The sequence below is a fragment of the Lycorma delicatula genome, chromosome 8, assembly GCF_047948215.1.
Source record: "Lycorma delicatula isolate Av1 chromosome 8, ASM4794821v1, whole genome shotgun sequence".
Lineage (NCBI taxonomy): Eukaryota > Metazoa > Arthropoda > Insecta > Hemiptera > Fulgoridae > Lycorma > Lycorma delicatula.
Window position 1 is genome coordinate 100,485,342 of NC_134462.1, and position 26,878 is coordinate 100,512,219.

Sequence of the window (26,878 nt, forward strand, 5' to 3'; positions counted from 1 at the left end):
ATTTAAAAATGTTAATTATGTAAAAATTTATTTTTCTGGCAGACAAAACCAAAAACCTGGAACTAGTAATTCATGTATGGTAATTATGATGTAAAAGAATGAAGAAGTTTTCTTTCTTTAATACAGAAAATTGCAAAATTATTATTTTAATAATTATATTATTTTTAAGCTTATTCATGATCATCATTAAAAGAAAAATTGACAATTTTTCCAATGACATCAATGATTATGGTGTTTTAACAATAAAACAATTCTATTTTCAATTACTTAATTTTCACATTCTTCCAAAGAACTAATGTAAAAAGGGTAAAATCACATTTTTTTTTAGAAAACAGTGTAACTTAACCATTTCAGAATTATTCCATAAAATCTGTTGTCTAAGCAGGATAGGAAATCTAATAGGAACCCAACAGATAACACATGACAGCAGCATGGTAAAAAAAGTACTAATTTTATTATATATAAGACGTTTATTTATAAGTGTACAATAAATATTTACAATATTTATACATATAAATATATACATTATAAGAAAAGTCAGTCTATAAATGCTTCAATAAGCCTTGCTTTCTTGGCACAAATTTATTACAATATTTACAGAGTGTACCTGTAAAAACAAAAAAAAAAAACATAATTAAATACATTTTATTTTAAAATAACAAACACAACCAAAATAAGACAGTAGTAATTAGTCTAACCTTAAAATAAAACCATTCAAGCCAGACAGGGCTGGATTCATAATAAAATCTATTTTTTTTTTTTATCTAATTTATCAAAATACAATACTGAGAAATAAATTTTCATATTAACATTAATTTCAATACAACCACCATTCAAATCCATTTAAAAGATGTATTTACTCCGTTATAAAGGCAGTTTCTTTCAATTAGCTTGATAATAAATACTAACACAGGGAATTTTTAATTTAAATATTATAAAGGGGAAATAAAATTTCCGTTTTGGTTATTTTTTTCTATCGCTTATGAATATTGTCATCCATTGTTACTTACACAATTTTAAAATGTCGCAATTTAGAAGCCAGTTAGGCAAAAGTAAAATCATAAAGGACCAAACTAGATAGGTAATAATCAATGTATTTAGTTATTTTATGGATAATGAGCAAATACTTTCTCTAAATAATGTTGCTGAAAAAAACATGACTGCACTAACTTACTTGTACTAACCCTAGTTGCAGTTAATGATGTAATAATTAACATACATCATTCCAGTATGGCAGTATAGTTGTATTATTTTTTACAAATTTTGTGATTGTTGAGCGTTACGTTTTCTAAATTTTCAAGTATTTACTTTTTTTTTTATTTGTTGATGTAATTATAGAATTATGTACCAACTGATGATGCGAGATCCTGCTAAGTTGACTATTGGTATTAGTTTTTTTGTCACTGTGATTGGTGGTTAAGTTGTTTTTTGAATATATATATTATTTTTTCGAACAATACATAACACATTATATAAAATAATTATTAACAAACATATATTTAAATCTACCAGGTATAGTTCAATAAAAAGTAAGAACATCTATATATAAGTGTCTGTAGCACTTCAATTCCATCATTACAGACAGATAGTTGGTGTCTTATATGCAATGTTATACTTTTAACAAAAAAATCTATTTCTCAGGAATGGTTAATCGTATCAAGCTAAAATTTTATACACTGCTAAGTTACCTATAAGTTTACTGTATAAAAATAATGAATCTGATTTCTTAATCCATTTTGAAATGGCAGCCACGTAAACTATTTTATTAATATCTTTGCAATGGCTGGTTTATTTAAATGTTATGTTATAAAAAATGTTTAACATTTTATGACAAACAAAATGACATCTCATTTATTTAAATCCATTCATAAATAACAAATTTATGGCAAATATTCTTGAAGTGGGTCACACTAGATTAAAAAACCAGTTTTCATTTCCTTCCTTCCAAATAAAATGAAATAATCGACACAATCTCAACTGGAATAATTTTATTAACGTAATAAATTATAACATTAAAAACTTTGCAGTAAAATAAAAAATTGAAATCATGAAAATATTATAATAAATAATATTAATATTGAAAAATAATTTGCATTCAAAAGATGTAATTAAAAAGTCAATGAAAACTAATACCAATTTGTCTTTTGCTATTGACCAAGTGGGCACATTGATCTGTGCTGTATGAGTTAATTAAATATTTTTTTTTACTATTATTTTATTCAATACAGCAGGTAATGTGAATCATATTTATTCTAACTTAGAAATGGCTGATATGTGCATTTAATGTGAGGTCTTTCATATTGCAACACCTCTGAGCAGCTGTATCAGAAACACTTTCCCAATGAAATGTTATGTTCTCACACAATGTTTTCATCCATTCATAGATGGCTCAGAGATACAGGAGCTTAAAACTTGAAAGACGTAGTAAATCAGGAACCATGTTCAATATGTACACCTGAATTCGAGGAGGGTGCGTTACATGAAATACCTAATCATCCTGAAAAAATTAGAGCACGTGTAAGTTAACCTCGCATAGTTACTATGCAGCAGGTTAGGGGGGGGGGGGGTATTCCCCACTACACCCTGGAAACAGCTTTGTGTTTAATAAGCTTGACTAATCTGATTAACCTTAATTGACAAAAACAGACACATTTCCAGTATAAGTAGCCATTGCCAATGAGTGACAACTTGCTTAAAATTCCATTTTTTTCTGTTTATTTTTCATTTACTTAACTTAAAATAGTTTTTTTTTTTTTGTTTGGGATAAGTCATGTTTATATTAATTTTTATAATTACATTTATCTACAATTGCAAGAATTAAAAAATTATAACTATTTTAATGACTCAATTCCAATCGTGTTATCATCTGCAGTTTCAGCAGTGTCACCTCTTGCCACTCTCATTGCACACCTCTACATCCTCATCATAGTTATCACTATTATCATCCGTTGTTTTTATTATTTTCTTCGCCTGCATATTCACTACTCTGTCAGCCTTGAAGTAACTGTTATCGAATTGCAGTGAGTGATCACAGCATTTCTTCCAATATACTACCAACAGCTCATTAAATTTCTGTTGAACCATTTTTTTGACATCAATTTTATTACAGATATTAACAGCAGCTACATCATTCTTTACTTTTGCCAAATTAATTCGATCGGGTTTAACTCTGGATGATAGGATGGGAATCTCAACACACTGTGTCTATATTTTCCAAGTATATTATCCAGAGTAAACTCTTCATATCGTGGCTTGTTCAATTTTACAAGCCAATATAATTCAGAATTGAACAAAGTCGCATTACCAGGAATTTTTCATTTTTGTAACTGGTCCAACAAAACTGCTTTTCCACTATTAGAATTTGGAGTCGAGTACAACTTTTTATTATTAGAATAAGACACATTATCAATTACTAAAACAATGATCTGGAAGATTTGATAACAATTGATTTTCCACCCATTTATCATAATTTTGGTATTCATTTTGTCTTTATAATACCCTGACTTGACAACCAATTTAAAAATTAAAAGAACATTAGCAATACCACCAACCTCATTGCCAGCGTGAATGATTATTAGTCTCTTTGCACACATGTAGAATGAATATACGATTCATCAGAAAAACAATCGGTCTTTCTTCTTCTCTGTACTCAGTATTTTTTTTTAGATAGATGGTATGTTTAAAGTGTATATCATGATTTCCTACTAAAATTTATCCTTTTTCATCTGTTCTTTTCCTCACTTGAAACCCATATTGAACAAAATTTTTCAACAACTTAAAAATATTTCAAATAGTTTTGAAAAATACTGTTAAATGCAGTATTAAAAAATACCGTGAAAACAAAGTATTGAAAAATATTGTTTAATGTAGGAAATAAAATACCGTTAATTTATATCAAGAGTTGTTTCCTCAACCTAACTGTATTAAACACTAACCGCAGTCAGCTATACTACAAAATGATTGTCTCCCTACTACACAGTACACTCCCACTAGTCTGCTCTTCTCTCACCAGATGAACGAAATGAGGTAAACTTTGTTGGATTATACTAGAAAGCTGGCCCTGGAGTTCAATGTTAGTAACGCAACAGTTGGAAGGTATTACATGAACAGCAATTCCACGACTATCACTATCAGCGAGTACAAGCTATTTTACCTCAAGATTATACTCACCTTGTTCAGTTTTATGCCAATGGCTTATCTGAAAATGTTAATCAATATTTTCTTTACCGATAAGAAGCTAAATTTACAAGACTGGCCATTCTTAACACCAATAAAACACACATGTGGTCAATTGAAAACCCTCATGTCATTTCAGAGATCATAATATCTTGAACAAAATATTTTAAGATCTTTTTTCAAATATAGATATAGTTACAAAACCAAGTAACATCTTCAGTGCTGCCATTGTGACAAATTATAGCATTGTAGCAGCACAGATGCGTAGGTTCTAGATTATATAGAGATAACCAAAGTGTAGAAGAAAATACATTGTATTTTAGCACTTGAAATAGTAGAAAGTTACATAAGAGCAGTATAAGTAAAATAACGTAATTTAATATGCTGACATAACATTAACAATATGAGTGCATTATGATCAGCATAATTACATGCACTGCAGTGACTTCATAATGGATGTGCTACATTCTTTTTTGTTTGACATGTATTCCATAGACACATGCAAACGAACTCAATTTCCTAATAAGTAATTCAAGACACATCATTTGTAATCATATCCTCTTCATTCCAAGAAATAATCTAAAGTGCCCTTGACTATTTAATTCTTTAAATATTACCGCTATATCCTCTTCATACAATCTATCCGCCTTCACCAATAACTTAAACTCCACGCAAAATAAAAAAAAGCAACAACAGAATACAAATGAATCTATGAATATGACAAAGAGTTACATCATTACCTATGCAGGAAGCAAATCAAAATCATCTGAAACATGTACCATCGGTACATGAGAATCTTCTATAGTAGGTCTAGCCTTGAATTCACATAATCCTAGTTCTTTTAATTTCCACTCCCAATCCATTTTTTGTACAGCATGCAGACTCTCTGCTTCATTATGATGTCTTAATAGCATGGCTTCCTGTAAACAGAAAATTTTTTCATAATTAATTTATCTTAAAAAATTTAGAAAAAATTCTTATTAATACTTTAAAAAATTTACCAATTTCAGCTGAAAGCTAAAAAAACAGATGTAATGGTTTAAAAGGTCCCTGACATTTACAAATTTACAAAGAATATTTTAAATTAAGAACAGTGCCCTAATAACTATATTAAATATGAAACAAATAGTTTTTAGGCAAGCTCGTGTATCATTAATTGTCCTGACTGTTCTACATTTGAACATTGAAACGTAAAATATTTAGCATAGAAAAAAATGAAATATGAACAATACTTCATACAGAGTATAAAATATTAGTATTATTTATATTTGTTGAAGACTGTATTTATCATTTTTAATATACATGAACTGTTTTTCAAATTGAATAATTTAGATTTATCTACTAAATTTCTATTATGTTAAAGGCTTTTATGATGAGATAAAATCTTGTTTTTGGTGTAATAATGGTAAGACAGAATTGTTTCACGCATCATACTGGGTGAGGCTAGGTTTTCTCCATTGCTTTATTTATAAATGATATATACAACAAAGTAGAAGGTGGGAAACATGCTAAAGAAATGTGAAAATTACACATTGATAACTTAGCTTCAAGTATTTAATTGGAAATTGCTTAAAAAATGATCATAAATTTAAAATGAGTGATAGAAATAAAAAATAATGGTAGAATGGTATTAGAACTTGATGGTACTTAGTGGTACTCAGAACTTGGGACTAGAAATTGATTTTAAATTTAGGAAATAGGTAATATATTAAATATAATAACAAAAGGAATTTTATGAATTTAATCTTCAGAGTGAGAAGAATGAATATTCTTTTCACTGTGCTGCGAATTAGCAGCCAATGTGTAACATTTGTGAGAAACACAAATGTTTTTGTAATATTTGTAAGAAATTAGGTGTATAAGGGTTTTAGATGAAGAAGCACTTAATATACCATACTGAATGGAAGAAACTGTAACATTTAATTATGTAGAAAAGCAAGTACTATCATACAATCAGAATTTTTTTCAATAGCTTAGCGTAAACACAATTTTGTATTATAAGATAACATTAATGTATCCACCAACATGGAAGACAACCGATGTGGATCATGGCTTTTGAATAGAAAGTAAATTTAGAAGTTATTGGTTATGTCTGCTATGTATTTATCTTTTTGACATATAGTTGTAGTAAAACTATGTTGAAATGATAACAGAAAAATATGTAAGTAATAGTTTTACTAATATTATAATAACCAAATTTCAAATCCGTAGAAACTGCTTTAAAAAAAAAAAAATTAATGGCTAAAGCTAACCAATAACCGATCCTTATTGGTTATCTGTTAAAAAGCACTATCTATAAATTACTTTCTCATACGAAACTCCATCATACTACTTATAATACCTTCCCAGTTTTATAAAAATCTATTTTTTTATTAACCTAAAGAGTTTGACATTCAAAAACAAGAAGCTGTCAAAATTCTTAATTATAAAAATGTGTCGCTAAATTTTAATTACAGAAACACCAATTTTTTTGTACAATGAAACCACTTCAAGACAAAAAGTAACCTACCTTAATTTTCTCCCACTTATCATCAACATCCTGCAACCAAGATAAAAATAATCTTCCATTATAACGAGATCTTGCATTTCTATCCTTCTCTTCTTGCTCAGGTGTAATAGCACTGTAAACTTCTTCATCGCGTAGTATAGTACAAGCAGAAAATGGTAATGCTTGATTTGCTAAAGCTCTAGCAGCTCGACCGTGCACTCTTAATATTTCTTGCTCAACACTAAGAACTAATTTTTCTTTCTCAATAACATGCTGAAATAAAATTTAAAATAAATTACATGAAAAATTGTAAACATATTACATTTTTATGCTTATTTTGTACTGGCTAGTTCACCGTAAACATGAAAAAAGTTGGAAAAACTTGTAAATGGAAATACAAATATGAATATTAATAAAAATTAATTGATGAATTTATTCATTCGTATAATAAAATCAGTATGGAGTCAAACAAAGCAACGTCTTTTGTTACAGTGGGATGAGAAATGCATTTACTGCTATGCAATGAAAAATGCCTTGCTGACCAGGATTTGAACTTACAAATTTTCAAATAAAACAATGAGACAGTACCATTCCACCAATATTTACATGAAATAATTTTTTTTTTACAATTTTATAACTGAAAAAAATATACTTGCATATCCTATACTGACCAATTCAACTGACATATTCATGCCATATTCACACATTTTTGTTTACTTTCACAATTTTTTATAATTCTTGTAGTGTTCCAAAAACCTTTTTATGGACTTCCTGATGGTTTTTCTTATGTATATATCATCACAATCGTTACAATTGATTTTATAAATTCCACATCAAGTTTGTTATTTTGTAAAACATATTTTATTTGTTTAACTGGTGTATAAGTAATGATAATCCAATTTTATGAAATATATTAGTGATATCTGTTGTAATACTGTTTTGATATTTAAAAGCAATAAATTTATTACATGAAAAAGGATGAAAAAAGAATTCATAAAGTTTTCCAATACAGCCACTTTGAAAACTGCATAATCGTAATTATTACATAGCCAAAATAATGGATTTCAATTAATAAATAAATTACATAATTAAGTAATTAAAATAACACAATAATGGTTTAATTTGATTTAACAAATATATACTAAAATATTCCTATAAATTAAGCTATAGACAAAATAAAAAATAATCTTATTAATAATGGAAATCTATAAATATAAATATAATTACTACAATAAGGAATATATATGTGGAGAATTATTTTGAATTTAAAGGTAAATATTTTTTCAAACTGAAGGCCTGGCCATGGAATCACCATTATTATGCATACACATGACCGGGTGGTGGTGCGGAGTTTGTCCCCACCTCCTGAGTGGACCGTAATGAGGTTGCATTCCCCTAGGTAGGTGACCTAAAGTGGTTGACTTATTTGGGTGTAGGTCTGAATTTTTATGTTGTGTAAAACACAATTTTGATCGGTATGAATGTAGCACTGATTTAACATTAAACTCGTTCGTTTTCTGAGGCATTCACAGTCACAAACGGTGTTGTCAAATCTGTACTAGGCACAGGGTTCGCGCTTCTGTGGTTTCAGTTAATTAGTTAGTTTGAGGGAATCATGTTAGGTTGGATGTGAAGATGTCCATTTGAGGCCTATGTGAAGGCAAAATTTGATATGTATTTACTGATGCAAATGTCTGCCAAGGCATTTACATCGGTGGCTTCCCGACTGAGGCCTAGCTGATGACTGTGAGATGTAATCAGTTAGAGGGTCTAAAGATGACCTCTGATAAAGCTCCTCAGGGCTTGGAACGGAGGGGATGGTGTGGCAACCGGTAACATCACAAGGTGGTCTTCCCCCTACAGGGTTGAGATGTGGGCAAGATATGTTTATGACATATTGGTTATATGTAATCAGAACATAAATAATGAATATAATTTATTAATAAAAATATAATGGATATAATTAAAAATAAACTAGATTTATATAACAAAAATGTAAAATTAACTAACAAACTTGATATAAATCGCAGCATCAATTACCTTGATTTAAATATTGAAATAATAAATAACTTAATCATTACAGATGATTATGAAATCAACATATGAAACCAACTATATGTTTTATATGAAACCAGCTATAATACCAGGTGATTCAAAAAGGTTTTCACAATTTTAAATGCTATAAAAATTTATTTAGAAACTCACAGGTTTCAGTTGAGGTCTCATTACATAGCAAAACACATCAAGTTTTGACTCAAGTAGTTCGAATCTGACCACCAGCACCATCAACAGTGTCGTTAAAAATAGATACATTTACTAATGTGGAATGAGTTCGCTGTATGTTCTGGTTTCACAATTTGCAGTCAGCAACTGCAGTTCAACATCATTTTTGTAGAGAGTATGGTAGGAGCCTCCTAGAATGCATATTATTTATTCTTGCCACCAAACCTTCACCGATAATTTGTTCTGTTTAACATATAAAATCATCAGGGGACCCACACATCCCTGAAGCTCCTGTAGAACAACTCTGAGAAAGCTTTGCATATATAATCTGAAGAAATCAACTCAACATCGTCATGTGAGACTGGCATTCCACAAATGACTGTTTGGTGCATATTATGCAAACGATTGCACTCTAAGCTATACAAACTAACAGCGATTCAACAAATTACAGATGATGACAAAGTTGCTTGGCTGCAGTACTCAATTCCCAGGTCAGTGGTGAAGGTTCAATTGCATTGTCACCTCGCTCCCCAAATTTGACCCTGCTAGATATTAAACCCTGGAGTTTCATTAAAGATCAGGTTTATGAACCACCTTTGCCTGCTGATCTTGTTGAGCTAAGACTTTGATTTAACACCACAGCTGCAAAGGTAATGCCCGACTTTCTGGCTACAATCTGTAATGAAATCGACTTCCGGTGGGATATATTTAGCAATACAAATGGACACCATATTGAACCAAAGTGAATGTTGGATGACTAACTTGATTTGTTTTTCTATGAAATGAGACTTCAACTGAATCTGTAAGTTATCTCAATAAATTTTTATATGCTTTTAAAGAAGTTGTGAAGTCCTTTTTGAATTACAGTTTATATATACAATTCACAAACCTTCACATATGCCTTGGATACACAAAATAAACTCATGATTCATAGGACATATATAAAATATACTAATAATAATGTTATTAAAATGAATAAAAAAAATGTAATATATAAAGAATATAAAACAAGTAACAAATAAATATAAACAAGTATAACAATAAATTCATTGATAGGTTACTTAAAAATATTTAAATAATAAAAACATGTCAGAAAAAAACCACATAGATAATCAATAACAATGATAATCATAAATATAAAAATATTTCACCTAAAAAATTTTAAAATCAGAACTGTAATACTATAACTATCACTTATATAGTTTATAAATATGAATATAATGTTACTATGTACTAAGTAAACCAATTAAATATGTTTTACAAAATAACAAAGTTATTAACAAACTTGAACTTTGTGGAATTTATAAAATCAAATGTAACGATTGTGATGATATATACATAGGAAAAACCACCAGGTCATTCATAAAAAGGTTTTCAGAACACTTTAAGGTATAAAAAAGGAAATATTTAATGCTCAAATATTACTCAACATGTATTAACGAATAAATACAAAATTACTGATATTTATAATAATTTAGAAATATTAGGAATAAATAATAATAAAGAAATTGAAATAGTTGAAAAATGTTATATTTGCAAACATAAAAATAAATATAAACTTATAAATAAGCAAACTGAATATGTTTAAATTGTAGACCTGATATAATAAATAGTTATTTATTGAGTTAATATAATAAAATACCTCTCATTAGTTTACCATGGTAGATATAAGGGATTTAATTTATTGAAACAAGTATATACATATACTAATGAAATTTATTTTACATTTTACTTTTCATTTTATTATGTAAAATTTGTATATTTGACTGCCAAGAATGGAGTTAGACACTGAAAGTGCTGTAGTTAGCTAAGTGTTCTTACCATTTTATTCTGACTGTATCCAGTGATAGTTATAATATATAACTATTTTAAAATATTTTATTTGATACAGTGATAAATATGTTTGAAAGAAAAAGAATATATATATATATGTATATCTATGTATATATATATATATATATATATATATATATATATATATATATACACATAGAGATTTCATTGAACACGATTTATTTAAAATTATTAATAACCTACAGAAAAACAATAACTTTGTTTCAGAGAAAATGATGATGCACTGTGATAATTCTATCATATAATTTTTAATCAACATTACAAAACATTAAACAAAATACACAAATAAACAAGGCCCAGAAAACACCATAATATGATGGTTGAATAAATTTACAAACAGAGCATACCTAATTTATTTCAAATTATGCAGTACATTATTTTCGTTAAGGTTTATAATTATTCTTTCATGGACATTAAACAAACTATCAACACTTACATACCAATGTCTATGTTTTCATATGGTTCCAGTGAAAGATTTCAGAATAAATAAAAATAAATTAAGATTTAAAAACAACATAATGCTACATTTATATTTGTACTACATGTTCAAAAAATATTAAAGACAATTTATTACAGTATAAGCAAAATCTAACGGCGGATCCTCCTCCAAGCTGCCTCTACCCCACTCCTATAACCTGGCATGCATAACACATGCTACTGGTTGCTACAAAAGTAATGCGTACGTGCCATTAAAAAATAATTTTCTTAAATAACTACACTACATCAAAGAAAATCATAACATTATAGCCGATAATAAATAGACAACTCATTTCATAAAACCTTGTATTACGTCATTGTTACTGTTTATTTATAGCAAGGCCTTAGTTTAACATACTTGAAAAAAACATATACTTTCAAGAATAAATAAATTGTTTCATATACATCTTGAACAAAATATTAGGCATAAATAATTTTATTTGTAATAACCACCAGGTTGTTCATAAAAAGGTTTTTGGAACACTATAACAATTATAAAAAAGGCAAAATTAAATATTCAAATATTACTAAATATCTGTTAATGAAAAAATATAAAATTACTGATATTTATAATAATTTAGAAATATTAGAAATTAATAATAAAATTTTTCTGATGTTCAAAAGAACATGTTTCATTACTATAATGGTGACATAATAATTAGATATGATGAAAGTCAATGCAAATAAACTGATGTGAATTTTGGAGTACGCTACTGGTGTGAGGAGAAATCACCGAGTGATGTAAAGAACAGTACGCTACTGGTGTGAGGAGAAATCACCAAGTGATGTAAAGAACAGTGGAGGGGATGCCATAGCTTACTAGTCTCTGTAATATCTGAAGGTAGAATATTACAGAGATTACCTTCAGATATTACAGAAACTATAGTAAATATTTTAAATAGCCTTCCATAAAAAAAAAATCTTTACTCTGATTGAACAATCAGATCAACATTATATAGATCGCATCAGTACAAGATAAATTATAAATATAAAATCAAAATTGTACGTGTTTAGTCCACATTCATTATTTAAAAATAAATACATGAAATAATGTTAATGTACATTAAATGCAAAAAAAAAAAAAAAATACTAATTCATAATTCAGAAGCTGCTATTGAAAATTATTTTGACCACATTTATTACGTGTTGAATGGAAATTTTTTTAAAAATTAAAATCAATTAAAAATTCACCGACATAAAATAATATTGCTTCTATAAAAGAAAGTTATTTAACGGGATTTTAAATAAATTGGTGAGAAAAGTTTTCATACTTTTACAATAAAAACTAATTTTAAAAGAAAAAAAAACTATAAAAAGGAAGAAACTGAAAATAATGACAAAAAGCTATTTTTTTTCAATATTCTGGAAGTCTCCAGATACCTAAAGCAGGTTTCTCTTGACTAAGGTGTGTTTATAAGGGGGTTGTGTTGAAAGTACTTGTACGACGCTATATTCGTGTATTGCCAGGCAATGATGCATAATTAATTAGAACTTAACAGCAAAATTGTGGCCAAGTTCTGTTAGCACTAGAATGTAACTAGTTCATCCTTAAATTATTAACTTGAGGGTGAGGTAGAGCCTTCTCTCTCTCTTTGCTGTCTTACTAAAACTGTGGTGTAGTGTATTTCTTGTTTCACAGACTATACAGGCAAGGGTAGAACAATTTATGAATGACTTTATTTTACAATATAGTGGTCGGAAAAGTATATTTTTGTTATATTGAAATTTGTCGTTTCATTTATGGTTTTTATATGTAGTTTTTTTAATTTTAGTTAAAAAAAAAGCTGATATTTCCTAGAAGGGTGGATTGTTTCTATTTATTATTTTTTAAATGATTAAATTTTATGTTATATTTGCTAATTTATTTTCATTAGATCCAGTTTTTTCTCTTCCCATTTACAAACTTGTCAGAATCTTATAATAATGAAATGAATATGACTGTAACGTTATCATAAGTTGGATTCTCAAGTTGTAATGTTTAACAACTTGAAAGCATAAATAATAATGTAAGCATTTTATTAATAATTGGTAAAACAAGAACTCAATTTAAAAAATATATACTTTGTGCATGTCTAGGTCACACATGCTTATTATTTGAACCAAAACTGAATATCGCCTGTTATAAAAAAAAGTAAATAGTAGAAAATACATGTACCATCTGTATCTAGTGTAAGTGAAAGGAAATAGTTTATTTCAGTATGAGTTTTTCTTACAGAATACTCAAAGAAATTGTAATAAAACTGAAGAGCATTCTCAAAGAAAAATATAAAAATGTGAAATTGTGAATACAATAGTATTGTACACAACTGCATGTGCACATATAAATGTGGTGTAACATGTGTATATATATATATATATATATGCGCGTGCGTGCATGTGTGTATGTATTTTAGAACCGTATGATTTTACTTAAGTGGCAGTATATCTTTCTACAGATTTTGACAAAAAGTCTTTAAATGTATTATCTTGCTACAAAAACTCGGCTTCTGCTAGTAAATACTTTTAACACATACAGTTATGTGTTACTATGCTACTATTTATTTTTTTTTTATTGACGAGCAAATGAATTGTTTTTGTTTCATAAAACATGACTAAAAATATATTTCAAAACATTAAAATTGTAATGTTTACTACATCAGCATTTGAAATTAAATGAGCTTAATTTACTGCTACTATAATTTGTTGAAAGATAATAGAACTGTTACTCTGGTAAGCAATCACAAACACCTGTGCGGTACATGAAACTTAGAGAACAGAAAATAACTAAAGTTAAAACAAGATGGCAATCAAAGAAATGGTGTACGGATTCAACTACGGAGTGTCTGTATTACTCAATTTTTGCAAAGTTACAATAAAATAATAAATACAGATAATAAATTACATACAATAATTAATAAATACTACAAATAAGTACAGCTGTGCAGCTTTTTCTATATTTTTTATTGATAACTATTAATATTTTAACAAAAAAATGATTATTTGATAAGAAAACTAAAATAAATATAAAATGAAATGATTTTTTTTTAATATCAAAATTAACAAACGAAAAACTATCCAAATAACCTCTTCCAGACCTAGAAAACAGAAATGATGTTATGGATTTGTTATCGGCAAAAAAACCGATAACAAATCCATAACACCATCACAAACATAAAACATTAAAAAAAAAAAAAAAAATTATTTTTTTCTTCGATAAAAAGAAAATTATAGGGTCAGTGTTACAAGATGAATTTAAAACAAGATAACAGTCACAAATGTACAAATAAAATAATCAGTAGTGAATCTGGAAAAAGTTACTACAGGTGAACCAAATGAATGTCTTTTAAATCTTTTATGCTTGGACACCCAAATTATTATACACAACACAAATTTTTAATTGTTTTATAGTAAATTTCTTCCTGTATAGTCTTCTTAAAAGAAAACAGAAAAAAATATTTTCAGAAGATGAAATACCAAATATTATTTTCAATTTCTTCCGTTTATGAAATGAAACTGGTAAAAAAAAATGAACACTATCTGGTTTAATTTTTAAGAATGATGACAAACATTTTTATTCACTTGAAATATCCAGAATTAAGTCGTTCAAATAGGAGTGTTAAAGAGTTAAAAAAAATTAAGTAAAGTAGAACTATAAGATACACACTAAACACATAATTACGGCTGGAATTATTATTTAAAATAGTACAATACCTGCATTCTAAGTCGATATCTTTCTTTCTCCTGCTCTATAAAGAGATCCTTCATACCTCCTTGTAACGAAGCAGGAGGCGCTACCTGAGGTATGGTCATACGTGAACTCGCATTACCAGCTAAGACATATGTACATCTATTCATTAAATAATCTTTAAATCCTTGAGGAGGTTTAGGCTGCACTGGAAATAGACCTTTTCTTCTCCTATCAATCTAAAGACGAACACAAATACATCAAAATATATTAACAGTTATCATTTAAAATAGCAATTCTTATTTTTAAAATTCATAAGTTTCAAAAGGAAGTAAAATTATTTCTGTGGGAAGTTCAGAAAATACAATCACAACCATATATTATTTACAAATATGTAATTTCAAATACATTTTAATAATTAACTTTCAATTTAGTGATTTCCTAAAAATTTTGCATTATAATGCACAAGATTCAATCTTGATCAGTTTTAGTCAAAGCTAATTATATGAGATTTCTAATGACAATTTTGAGGAAAAATGAATAATAGAAATATAAAAACAACTCGCACATGAAAGCTTTAACTAAATTAAATTATTAAAAACCAGTCATGAGGAGTACTGTAAATCACTGTCAGAGTGAATATGCATTTTCTAAAAATAACTCATTTAATAAATTCTTTACTTATTCCATTGCTGAATTCAGATCACATTAATTTATAGCAAGAATTGAATTCATAAGTTTTATTTTAAATAGCTCAATAAAGACACCAGTAAGTTTAGAGATACATTTGAACGGTAAATAGACAATTGAATACTAAAGATAACTTCTGGTTAATCCAAACTTTCAATGGCCTGTACCAATTGTGAACACATCTAGCCCCGATTATTGATATAATATTTATACTTACAATAATATTGGTAATATAATTACAATGACTGTTAAAGACAGTAATCTTACAAATATTAAAGGGTGGATATATTGTGTCTGAAAAAAGTTCTATTTAAAAATAAAACATAAAAAGCATATGTATAAATAATATGCCAATTAATTATAAGGAAAACGCTTAACTCAAAACATTAGCTTTAAAGAGAAATTTAACCACTGACCATAAGTCAGTCGTCAGTACGTGTTTATTCACGAGTATAACAAAATTCTTTGCAAGAACTGTTTTGCTACTTTTTTCCAAGTAAATAAATATTATTTATTATCATTAACTACATAAAATACAGTAATGGAGCATTAATATTTTATTAAACAAAAAATACCTGCTTTCTAATATTCAGAAACAGCTGATAACAATTTGTAATAGGTTGTTCATGAGGATGTACAGTATTGGAAGATGATGTATTCTCAACAGATTCCGATGTAGGATTAGCATCGCGGGGTTTTAACTTCCGTTTACGTGGATGGAGATCTACAGGTGCTGGAGGTGGATCTGGAGGATCGACTGGTTTTTCTTCTGGAGGTGGTTCCGAAGGGGTTGGTTCTGATGGAGGTGGAGATACATGTTGAGGTGAAGGATTATCAGGGGCAACAGGAGAAGAGCTGCCACTCGGTGCACCACTGCTACCTCCACCGGATCTGAAATAAAATTAAATATAAATGAATATTAAGAAAAAACATCACCTTAAGCATGTAAAGAAAAAACATCACCTTAAGCATGTAACATACATTTTCAATTGCTTAAATAAATTACTTTAGAAAAAATACAACATTTATTGGTCATTAATGTATGTTTAATAACGATGTAAATGGTAAAGTGTAAAAAGTATCAACTAAAATTGTTTTGTTATGTAGCCTTATTATAAAATAATACATATGAATTCTACTTAACATTTCTGAGTATATGTTGGTGAAAAATCTATTACAGTAATGAACAAAACCTAGACTGATGCAAAGGAAGTAACAGAACGTAATGAAAAAAAAAACAACTGCTAATAAACTACACAGTTCTAGAGAGAAAGAAAAACTGTACGTATAAGAACTGAAAGTAGATAGTAATGACAAGGAATAAAAATATTTTTTAAATATCTTAAAAAAGAATCCAATGTACAAATGATAATTACAATATTATAACCAAGTACAACAAATTTTCCATTAAACACAGAATAACTTACAAAATGATGAAATTAATAATATATGAAAGAAGCTATACCTGACCAAGACTCGAATCTAGAACCATCTTAGACAGAAATGCTGCCACTTTTATCAAGCAGATCAGCATTTGATTACATTAATGAAAATTAATTATTTGATGAATGAATTTAAAAAAAATTCAGAAAAAGCTGCTAACTATTGAGTTCTAGAAAGAATCATAAGGAACATCAAGAAAAAGACTATCCTTTTTTTTACCTCAAAATGGATCAGGACAAAGCGGTAGTGGAGATAAATTCGGTCAAGATGTAGCTGAGAAAGCCTCAGATAGAGCAAGTCAAAATATGTTAAATGATGGCATTCCTTTATTTTCAGTTTGACTTGTGAATTTCAAACATGTTTAATCAAACAGCATCTAAAGATATCCATAAGAAACGCTAGTCAAAAAAAAAAAATATTAATTACAAATCACTCTACTCTGCCTAACCACTCAATCATGGCAAAAAAAGATCAGAAGAAAGGGCAGGAGAAGGATGAGGGATTCAAAAAAATTGACAACAAAAAACATTATTTCTTAAAGCTCAACCCCCTTTATAAAAATCTGATGTACGATATAAATGTTTTTATTTTCACCCAGTCAGAATAATTCAAATTAATTCCACAAAAAAAATAAAAACAAATTTCAATTGAACTATGGATGATTTAAATTACTGAAAATACATGTTTTTAATGCAAAAGAAAAGAAAAACTTATTTATTTATTCATAAAATTAATAAAAAATTATTTATCAAATAAAATGTTACTTCATGTGAATTAATTATACAGTGGCTAAGGGAGTTGGATTATCCTGCCCAAGTGCGAGGAGGTCCAATAAGTACCTAAAATTATTATTCAAAATTTCTATAAAATATTTCTAATTCCGTTAACAAAAATGTATGCAGCGGTAAACCAAGCATGCCTGCAGCTGATAACACTATTATTTTTTGTTACATGTTATGAATACACAATCGGTATGAACAAAGTATTTGTGATGTTTGACTACTTGAAAGAAGCAAACCTAGTATTTAAATTTTCATACATATGGTATAGAATTGGCTAACCTAATATTTAATTTCATATATAATTTGGTATAGAATTGGCTGACCAGGAAATTAATCTCCACAGAATGCAGCCAGCGAGACCAACGATTCTATTTTAAAGGCCACATGTTCACCAATAAGAACAGCTTTTAGGGTTACAACCATAAATGATGGAGTTATCCTAACTGCATTTCAGTTTTTTTTTTAAAGGTTATACATAATATAATGAATATAAGCATGCAGCACCTACCTGTGAGAACTACGAAGTACTCTTTGATGAGAACGTTGTTGCTCATCAGCTGACAATGATGTGCAGTTATCTTGATCACTATTATTAGCAGCAGTAGCAGGAGGTGAGGTAGATGGCGGTACAGATGAAGAAGAGGATGATGAAGATGTGGTAGCTGTATCACCAGGTTCACTTCTTGCAACAACGTACGGTAAAGCTTGATGATGTCTTGTTGTACTCTTGCCGTTTCTTGTACCTTGTTCAGATTCTAATGATGGAATGACTATTTTTAATGGAGGTACTTTTGGACCTGGACTTTCTACGCTTTTCACGCCTTCTTCTCCTTCACTTTCACCACCACCGGTTGATTTAGGACTTCCTCCTGTAGAACTCCCACTTTTACCTGAAAAAAAAGTGTTTATAAGCAGAGTTCTTTCACATTGGAAATACTTTAACTTTACAAAACCAGGTGAAGGCCAAGAAGATACGTTATATGTTCACAAATCAATATCTAAATATTTCAACAACAGTTTTTGGGTAACAAATTACCCAAAAAAATGACACTACATTTCATTGGATCTAACAAAAAGTATTTGCTTACAATGAATAACAGAGTTCAAAACATTGTTTAACTTCCTTTTTTATGATATTCAAAAACATATCTAATTCAAAGAAGTTATATTCTGTTTATACTAGATTTGTTCTATGTACTCTTAAGGTCACTAGAATATCCATGCACAGGCAAGCCAACTCACAATGCATTTGTAGTCAGTACTAGTCGGTCAGGATGTAGACACCACAAAAGAAGGTTCAGTGTGTGCTTTGATGAGTGGAATTTCAATCAATTATGAGTGTTCAACCACATGTACAAACAGAATGGAATATTGATCTTATTTCAAGTCTATTTGTCACTGGGATATGACTTTAAGAGAGACTGGAAGCTTGGTTTCACTAACTGGAAATCATCCAAAAGTTTAAGTTAGGAACGAGACTGTAGATTGTGTATGCAATACATTCACTGCCAGTCCTGGAAAATCAATTAGGCAAACTAGTCATGAACTGGAAATTCCTCATTACCCTGTTCACATCATTGTTGAACGTATACTCCATTTGTGAGCGTACAAGTTACAACTTAACCAACTGATCGCCAGCTACAATATTAGTTTGCTGCAGAGGTAATGCACCAAGTCAAAAACAATCTTAATTATCTTGATATGTTGTTATTTAGTGATGAGGTAACCTTTCATACATGCAGGAAAGTTAACAAACACAATTGTTGAATTTGGGGTACTGTAAACCCCCTTACAGTAATCAAAAATGTTAAGACACTGGAAGTCAATGTCTGGTTAGGACTGCACAAAAAAGGCATCATCCATCCTTTTTTTTCATGGAGCCCACCATGAAGGACACATATACCTCAACACGCTTGAGAACTTTGCTGTACCTCAGATTCCTGCAGGCTTCAGTTTCCAATAAGATGGTGCTCCACCACTCTTTCATCAAGATGGTAGCATGTACTTGAACAACACTTTTCACGGACATGGTGAAAAGCTCTGGAAAAGCTCATGGAAAACCTCTGCAGTAAACTAATATTGTAGGTGGCAATAATTTGGTTTAATGTAATGAAGAAGTTGTAACTTGTACGCTCACAAACGGAGCTGCTTATGAACAATGTTATGAATAGTGGAATGAAGAATTTGCGGTTCATAACTAGCCCACCTAATTGACTTTCCAGGACTGGCAGTAAATGCATTGCATACATAACCCACAGTCTCATCCCTACTGAAACTTTTGGACGATTTCCAGTTTATGAAACCAAGCTTCTAGTCTCTCCCAGAGTAAGTCATATCCCACCGACTAATACACTTGAAATAGATCAATATTCCATTCTGTTAATACACGTGGTTGAATATCAATAACTAATTGAAACTCCACTGAACCTTCTGTTGTGGGGGTCCAAATCTTGACCATCTACAAATGCACAGCGAATCAGCTTGCCTGCACATGCATCTTCCACTGACCTTGAGAGTAGACAGAACAAATCTTAGGAGAGATTTTCTGTTGATTGAGCTTACATTTTAGAGATTAAGACGACTGATTTTCTATATATAGGCCATCACTTTTGGATACCTTTAGCCTGGACACCTGTGTAATAAACAGATACTAATATGAACACAACATAACGTCTTTGAAATTAGATAGGGTTTAATTATTTTAATGGATGGCTTAATATAAACCATTCGTTATGTATAAAATTTCTTATTAGATTACAGTCTATCTGAATATATATGCAGGTACAAATATACTTTGATCTACTACTTCCGATTACAGAGATTACCGGTACAAACTGTAACAGGTGTATTAAAGGTAGACTGTCTAAATTATTTGAGAAATGGTATCCCTTGTTATAATTTTATCATAATTTTTTCTTTTTTAAATTATTCTACCTCACTACATGCAACAAACTCAATTACAAATTGGCATTCAGTCATCTCCAGTTACTGGCTGGCCAGTCCTAAAACAGTACTATTAATTAAGCAAAATGATGAAAGTAAACCTAAAAACACAAGCATTCATATCCAGTTAAATATACAGAGCACTCATTAGCTTCATTTAATTAAAAGGAAACATTTATTATAAATAGAATCTGGTTTGAACTACAGATTTGTTTAGTTTCTTGGTTACTACTCCTTGAGATTTACCAGGTAATGATAGAATCATAGGCTTGCATGAGGATGTTAGGTACAATGTTGTGGGAAGTTCAATATTCATAACGGACACTTAGCTATTCGTTAAACAGGATAAATTAAATTATTCCCTGTAAATTAATTGAAAAATATTTAAACTTCCCTAACTTGAAATAAAATAATTAAATGTAAATATAACATAAGAAAATCAAAATCCACATACCTCGACTTGATGATTGACTGTCTTCTTTACGTCTCTTTTTTCTTGTTTCATCATCATCATCGGTCGACACATGTCGTTTGTTGCTACTACTGTTGTTTCCATTACCACTATTGTTGTTGTTACTACAACTACTGCTGCCATTATTATTACTATTAACAATAATACTACCGCTGTTATTATTACTATTAGTGTTGATACTGTTATTTATGTTATTATTGTTGTTGTTACTGGTACCACTATTATTTCCATTGTTACCACCATTATTTATACTACTACTATTATTACTATTGTTGTTACAGCTGCTGCTACTACTAATATTTATGTTGCTAGTGTTATTGTTATTATTGTTATTTTCCGACTGCAACGTCGATGTCGATGATGACAATTGTTGTTCAGATGTTGAAGTATCACCAACAGCTGAAGGTTGTGATACTATCACTTCCGATGATAATGTTTCACTTCGCTGTAATGATGAATCAGCACCTTCATTTTCTTCATTACTGATACTGTTATTTCCACTTTCTTTCAACTCTCTTTCTTCTGCATTTGTGGTTGAACTTTTCCCTCCACTCTCCATGCTACTACTGTAAATAAACAAAAAAAAATCACAATTTAGAATTTTTTAAAAAAGTTGTTGAAAACAATATAATTGGTTTAAATAGATTACATTGTTTAATAAGAATATAATTATATACTCAAGAATGCTATAAAAAAGGTTTTCCTTTTTCTCATCTCCCTAAAGCCTTAGGTTATATAATATCTGAGAACATGTGAATCGAGAAAAAAATAAGTAAATTACTATTACTACAAAGAATCTGAGATAAAGGTCAAATCTGGGCTGTAAGTGAACATATTCTACAACCAATGATCACATATGTAAAGATATGCCCCAAAAAAGTCTCTGTACTCGGTTTAAAATTAGAGCATAAACAAAAAGAATTAGGAAGAAAACAAATACGACTGTGACAGCAAGATTTGAAAAATAATGAATAAGTATCGGCGGCATCAGGGGTGAATTGATTAAAAACTTCATGTAAAGCTTAACTCATAGCAATATAGAGGTGCAAAAAACACAGTTTCAGCCTGTTGTTGGACAAATAGTTTATCTTCTCAAGCAACTACCTTTCCTATGACTGTACTTCTATTACAATTCAAGAAAGTTAAAATCAAAGAAAAAATTACTATGTATTTTTTATGTGCATAACCACATTTTTAATGCTAATTATTTATTTAGATAGATAATAATAGCCTCAGACCCGGTCAGCATGAAAGTGGGCAAAACCAAATCTGAAACTGAAATATAGCCATTAATTCAGATAAACAACAGCGGATCAAAATAAAAATTATGTAAAATTTAACTAATGGGAAAATAATCCTTAAATTTTTGTGCATTAAAACATCATTTTTAACAATTCTAAAGAGATACTCCTATTATATTTAAATTATTAGCATTTTTTACAATAACCACAGTAATAGATTAATTTTACTTAGTTTTATCCTATTATACACACATTACTGTATCATTTGTGTAAATAATAATATTAATCAACACATTAATGATAATCTCAGATAAGATTAGCGGATCATAAGCACGATACAGTAGTGGTTATGCACATGCACAATACACATAATTGGCTTATGGAATTGAGAATCTGTGATATTAGAAAGAGCCACATTGCACTTAAATGATGTATCTTAACTACTAGAAAAACTATGTGATAAAGACAATTAATTGTTAAAGATTTAATATACTGTAAATTAAATACAGAGCAATGTACAACAATACTCAGGGGTAAAAAGAAAAATTTATTTTTGAATAAAAGTAAAAAATATTTAATTACATCACTAATAATAATAGTTAAAATACAGGTGATTACAAATTATTCATCGCATTTTACGCGTTAATAAAAAAATAACAAAGCAATGTGCTTACATGCATGTTTTAATGTTGAACAGGGCATTTCAGTTTTGTTGATAATATCTTTAAACAAGTTCCACATGAGTACCTTTTGCTGTGCATAAAATATCTAAACAATATTCAATTTCAGGTCACATATTACAAAGAATATATGGAGTTCTTCCATTAATTGCACATTAAATTCTTCATTTTAGTTCATTGATGTTGACCACATCATTGATTGTGTAAACACTATCTTTTGACAAACCTCCAAAGAAAGAGATCAAGAGGCATAACATCAGGGGATAAAAGAGGCCAAGAAATCGGTCCATCACAGCTGATCTAATCTTGAGGAAATTGTTCGTGTAGGTAGTCTCTTAACATGTAAACCCCAGTGTTGTGGTGCGCCATCTTGTTGGAAGTAAACGTTGGGTTGCTGATGTTTAATTTGTGGTACTCGTACTCTTGTAACATGTCTAGATAACTAACTATCTTCTTTGGTAACTCAGTAAAGAAGAATGGTCCGATCACTTCATAAACAGTCGACACGTACCAAATGTTTTTCAGGGTATCGAGTGTTTGTTGAATGGCATGAGGGTTCTTGCTACCCAAAATCCAACAATTATGATAGCTAACATGATATTTTTTGTGTACTATACTTCCTGTATCCATAAAGCAGCTGACATCAACATTTAATAGTGTTTATTAGGAGTACACATACGCATATTGCTTTCTCCATCACGGTAGCAATAGCTCAATTGACAATCCCCCAGTTATTACATCACAACAGTGTTCATTCAAGGTCATCAGTAACTTAGTACCCACACTACTGTTTGAAAAAAATATGTGCTACAATGCTTGTTCATTTTTTATTAAACCCTAAAATGTGCTGAATAATTTACCTTCATCTCTCTCTCTCTCTCTCTCTCTCTCTCTCTCTCTCTCTCTCTCTCTCTGTGTGTGTATGTGTATATATAAAATTAACAACTCTTAAATAAAAATAAAGGAATTATTAAAAAGCAACCTTATAAATCCAAAAGTATTGTGACTATTTAAAAAAAATTATACAATTATTTTTTAGAAATACTTTTTTTATGAAACAAAAATTATATTTGAAAACTTTAAACATTTGATTATTATTAATCAGAAAAATAAACGATAAAAAAAGGTAATTTTCCTTATCTATAAAAACAACACTGTACAATAATAAACAAAAATAAAAATAAATAATTTCATGGCCAACAACTTGCTATCAATCAAGTTAGACATGCCTGAATACTAGTAGTACGTTTATGTAAAAAATAAAAAGTAACTAAACTTGATTTCATCGAATAATGAATTTGGAAATTCCCATTTTCTGACGTATACTTTATTTTATTTCATATAATTTAACATAATACACAAAGTTCAATTTTAAACAATGTTTTAAAAAATCAAAATATAAGAACATCTCAAAAATGAAACCTTTAAATTTAAAAACATAATGAATAGTTCTCAGCAGCACAACCATTAGGATTATTAATAGATAACGCAGTGAATCATTTTATAAATCACAAACTGATTCACTGTGTTACCTCTTAGAATGACAGGGTAAAATGAAACCCAAAACAAGTTTATCAGTTTAAATAACTTAATGTTATTAATGAAAGATCAATAAACAATTTTATAAATAAATCATAAAAACTATAAAAGAAATAACTTCACTTTTTCTGAACATACTCCCCCCCTATCATTTGGCATGACTGCTTAGAAATTTTACTAAGGCATACTTCCTCCTTGACTAATATAAAAATATAATTAGAAATAAATCTCATGGCCATCACTATCTTATGAATATTTAAAACGAACCCGGAAAAACATTTTTAAACATCAGTCATTTTTGCAACACTAAACAATATTTTCGGTGATCATAAATTTCTATCAATTTTTTTATGAAAGTTTTTAATAAAAAATTAACCAAAACAAATAATAAATAATCATAGATGCATAATTCAATATGATTGCAATGACATTGATGTACAAAAACCTGCTTTACATTTTCATACGTCATCCAACATCAACAAATTTTCATAAAGTTTGTAAACTGTTAAAAAGGTTATATATAAGAGATTTATAATACTATTTATTTACTTTTTCAACTTCAAGCAGAATCAACTCCTACAGTCAACAACCACTAATAAATATTGTTTTGTAGCTGAATCGATAGGAACTAGTTAGAACTGAATATGTTTTTTGGCAGTTTGCATTTTGTCACATCCTTCAATTCTTATAATGATAAACCACCAGAAATTCCAGTGTTGCAAAAACTATCAGATGACTGTAAGGGACACAAGTTACCACCTCAAACACCCAAATTTTATTGCTAAATAGAAGAAAATGATGGAGATTCTTAAAGAGAAAAAACAGAAAATTAATTAAAGAATTGCATGCAAAACAAACAGCAGCAATGAAGGTAAATAAGAATATATGTAGGTCTAGATCAAGGTATTTGACAATGATCCTGCCTCTCAAAGGTACTTCTCAACATTTACAGTGAAGATATGAAGAATAAATTAAAAGTAAAAGAAGAAGGAATAAGTAAAAGGGGTCAAAAAATAAGATACATAAGGTTTACTGATGATACGGTAATTCTAGCCCTGATGGCGCACACACACACACACATTTTAAAGATTGTTAACAGTCCTGGAGGAAAGATAAAAAGTATGGAATGAGAATAAACATAGGAAAACTAGAATAATGGACCTCAGCAACAGAGGACTTAGTGGTAAGAACAAGTGAAGAAACAAGAGAAAAAGTAAAAAATTACACATTTAGGGATTACAGTAACAGAAGGAAAGGAACAGTACGATTGAAATAAAAGGAAGGACAGACCTCCTCCGTAGGAAGAGGAAATTAATTATGTAGTGAAAGTCTGGACTAAAGAATTACGGAAAAGTTACCCAAATGCTTTGTGTGGAATGTCTTGTATGGATATGACGCACAGACAATTCAGAAGAGGGAGAAGGCTTTAGAGATGTGGATGTGGAGGATGGAACGTAAAATGGATGGATAAAGTGAGAAATTAATAAACAGGATTAAAGAAGAAAGAGCACTTATGCAAATTTGAGAAGTACATAAAAGAAAAGAGAACCAATTAGGATATGTGGTTACAGGAAATGGAATCTTGACAACTGCAATAAGATGGATCAGCAGAAGGAGAAAGGAAGCGAGGAAAAATGAAGTGAAGACTGGAAACTATAAGAGATGGAGACAATGATGGCAGAACACCAGATGATATAGATGAGGTTATAAATACAAAATTTAAAAAATAATTTATTATTATATTCAATTATAGAAAACTTTTTCCCATGAAACTAGGTTAATATTATTGGTATTAACAAATGACTGAAAAATGAGGGGTAAGGTATTTGAATGAATGCACATAGTTTGAGGTTTGTGAACTCTTTCTACACTTCTATGAAGTCTCTCATAATCATATCACTTCATTGGTATCCCTGGATCAAAATTTTATATCTTAAACCGTAACACTGTTGTGTTAATGAATTATTAGACGTCAGAATAAAAAAAATAAAAATTTACCTTTAAATTTTATTTTATTTCATCTAAATGTTTTAACAATTAGAAAATAATTTAGCACTAACAGGATATAGCATCTCAACAAAAAGTTTGTATCATATTTCATTTTTTTTTTGCAAGGTAAATAAAAAAAAAATTGATAAGAACAGCTGCGCAACTAAATTACGCAATTAAATCCATAATTTTCAAAGGATTAAAAAAGTAACTTTTT

The 26,878-nt window shown here is 29.2% G+C and overlaps 1 protein-coding gene across 7 annotated transcripts in view; it reads right to left on the minus strand.

The window, feature by feature from the left end:
- Positions 1 to 432: 432 nt before the first annotated feature.
- Positions 433 to 26,878, minus strand: part of LOC142329167 (uncharacterized) — a 503,112-nt gene continuing 476,666 nt past the window's right edge. For all 7 annotated transcript variants that reach the window (XM_075373520.1, XM_075373519.1, XM_075373521.1 and 4 more), the window contains 7 exons: positions 21,195 to 21,778; positions 18,306 to 18,687; positions 16,148 to 16,463; positions 14,909 to 15,121; positions 6,686 to 6,937; positions 4,917 to 5,096; positions 433 to 607 (listed from right to left, as the gene is read on the minus strand). In XM_075373520.1, coding sequence (XP_075229635.1) covers positions 4,917 to 5,096; positions 6,686 to 6,937; positions 14,909 to 15,121; positions 16,148 to 16,463; positions 18,306 to 18,687; positions 21,195 to 21,778 — 1,927 coding nt within the window. In that variant the 3' untranslated portion in view covers positions 433 to 607. The remainder of the gene's footprint in view (positions 608 to 4,916; positions 5,097 to 6,685; positions 6,938 to 14,908; positions 15,122 to 16,147; positions 16,464 to 18,305; positions 18,688 to 21,194; positions 21,779 to 26,878) is intronic.